Genomic DNA, 1,574 nt, shown 5'->3' on the forward strand with positions numbered 1-1,574 from the left:
TGCTTCTTCCATGTGGACTTAGTTGTAATTTGATGACTTTTTGAGCATATATTAATATCAAGGAATACATATACTCCAAATTTAGACATTTATGAATTTGTAGTTTATATTATTTTGTCTTTGGTAAATTACTAAAGATAGCATTTTAAAATAATTTAAAGCCTTCTTTGTGTGATTTTTAGTTCGAGACAGAGTTCGGACAAAGATGGAGAGGGATATACTGGTGGAAGTACATCATCCGTTTATTGTAAAATTGCACTATGGTATGTATTGTTTTTAAATTTTGGAACTACAACTTCAGGTTTTCTTATAGGCAATAATATAAAAAAGCATAAATACTCACATGGATTCAATATATTTAATTTTGTAAATGTATCTATCTGAAATAAAGATCAATTTAGTTTTTAGTTATAGTTGTTTTCTTTTTTCTTAGTAGCCTAAGTTGGCTAAAGCAATATGATAGTAATTGTCTTCTCTTTTATCTGATTTTATTTTATTTTTTAACATTTCTATTGGTGTGTAATTCACATATCATACAATTTGATAATTCAATCATATGAAGAGTTATACTGTTGTCACCACAATTTTAGAATATTTTCTTTCTTGCACTCACTGTTATTGATTCTCCATTTTCCTCCAACCTCTCTTGCCATACCCCCAAGAAATCATTAATCTAGATACTGCCTCTATAGTTTTAACCACCTTGAATTTCATATACAGAGAAACATACAGAAACCAAAAACTCAACAATAACAAAGCAAAACAGAGAAAATCCTCAGTAAAAAAGCAGAAAATATTAAAAATCAGAACAAATTAAAAATGGGTCAAAAGAGAGATCAAATGATAAAGTGTTAAATTTAACCTAACTATATCTGCAAGAATTTGCTTTCAAAACCACTATGCATAATAACAGAACTATTCACATCCCTGGTCTGTGGTTAGAGGGGATTCACCAGTGGCTTGATCCATGCCAGGGTCTTTCAAAAGGATTTGGGGTTTCCATTGTTATCCATCACCTTCTGCAAACCATTTGATCTCTGATACCATTCTACCCTTCTGATTTAGATTTTATGATTTATAATCCTTAGATCACACAGACTCGTGTGCTTCTTCCATGTAGACTTAGTTGAAACCTCACTTAGATGGCTGCTTGTGTCTTCGATATCCCAGATGCTATTCTTTCTGATAGCCAGGCACCATCTAGTTTCTTCACCACAATTTGCTATATCACCCATATCTTCAGTGATTTCTCCATTAGGGTGAGCATCAAGCAGTCCATGTCATACGAATTCATTCTTCTGAGATTGGGATTAGAATTAAGTGGGAGCCCAACATCTATTCATACTTCTATGGTTTATATATGTCTTTGGTTCACTTTAGAAACATCATTATCATTTTATGTTAGAGAACATTATAGATCATCCCCTGGGGCATATGGTAATTCTATTGATAGTGTCATTAATTTAGTCAGTGGTATACAAATTTTTAAAAAAACTGTTGAGAAAGGGAAATTATACATGTCCAGGCCAGCTAAAAACCACAATACATGGATTGTTGCCGTGTACAGATTGAAC

General features: G+C 32.2%; 1 protein-coding gene across 1 annotated transcript in view; it reads left to right on the plus strand.

Annotated features, from left to right (window-relative positions):
* Positions 1-1,574, plus strand: part of RPS6KA6 (ribosomal protein S6 kinase A6) — a 198,090-nt gene that overhangs the window by 35,307 nt on the left and 161,209 nt on the right. The window contains exon 4 of the mRNA XM_004714129.2: positions 183-263. Coding sequence (XP_004714186.2) covers positions 183-263 — 81 coding nt within the window. The remainder of the gene's footprint in view (positions 1-182; positions 264-1,574) is intronic.

The sequence above is a fragment of the Echinops telfairi genome, unplaced genomic scaffold (assembly GCF_000313985.2).
Source record: "Echinops telfairi isolate 266 unplaced genomic scaffold, ASM31398v2 ScPeMD7_7419;HRSCAF=8457, whole genome shotgun sequence".
NCBI lineage: Eukaryota > Metazoa > Chordata > Mammalia > Afrosoricida > Tenrecidae > Echinops > Echinops telfairi.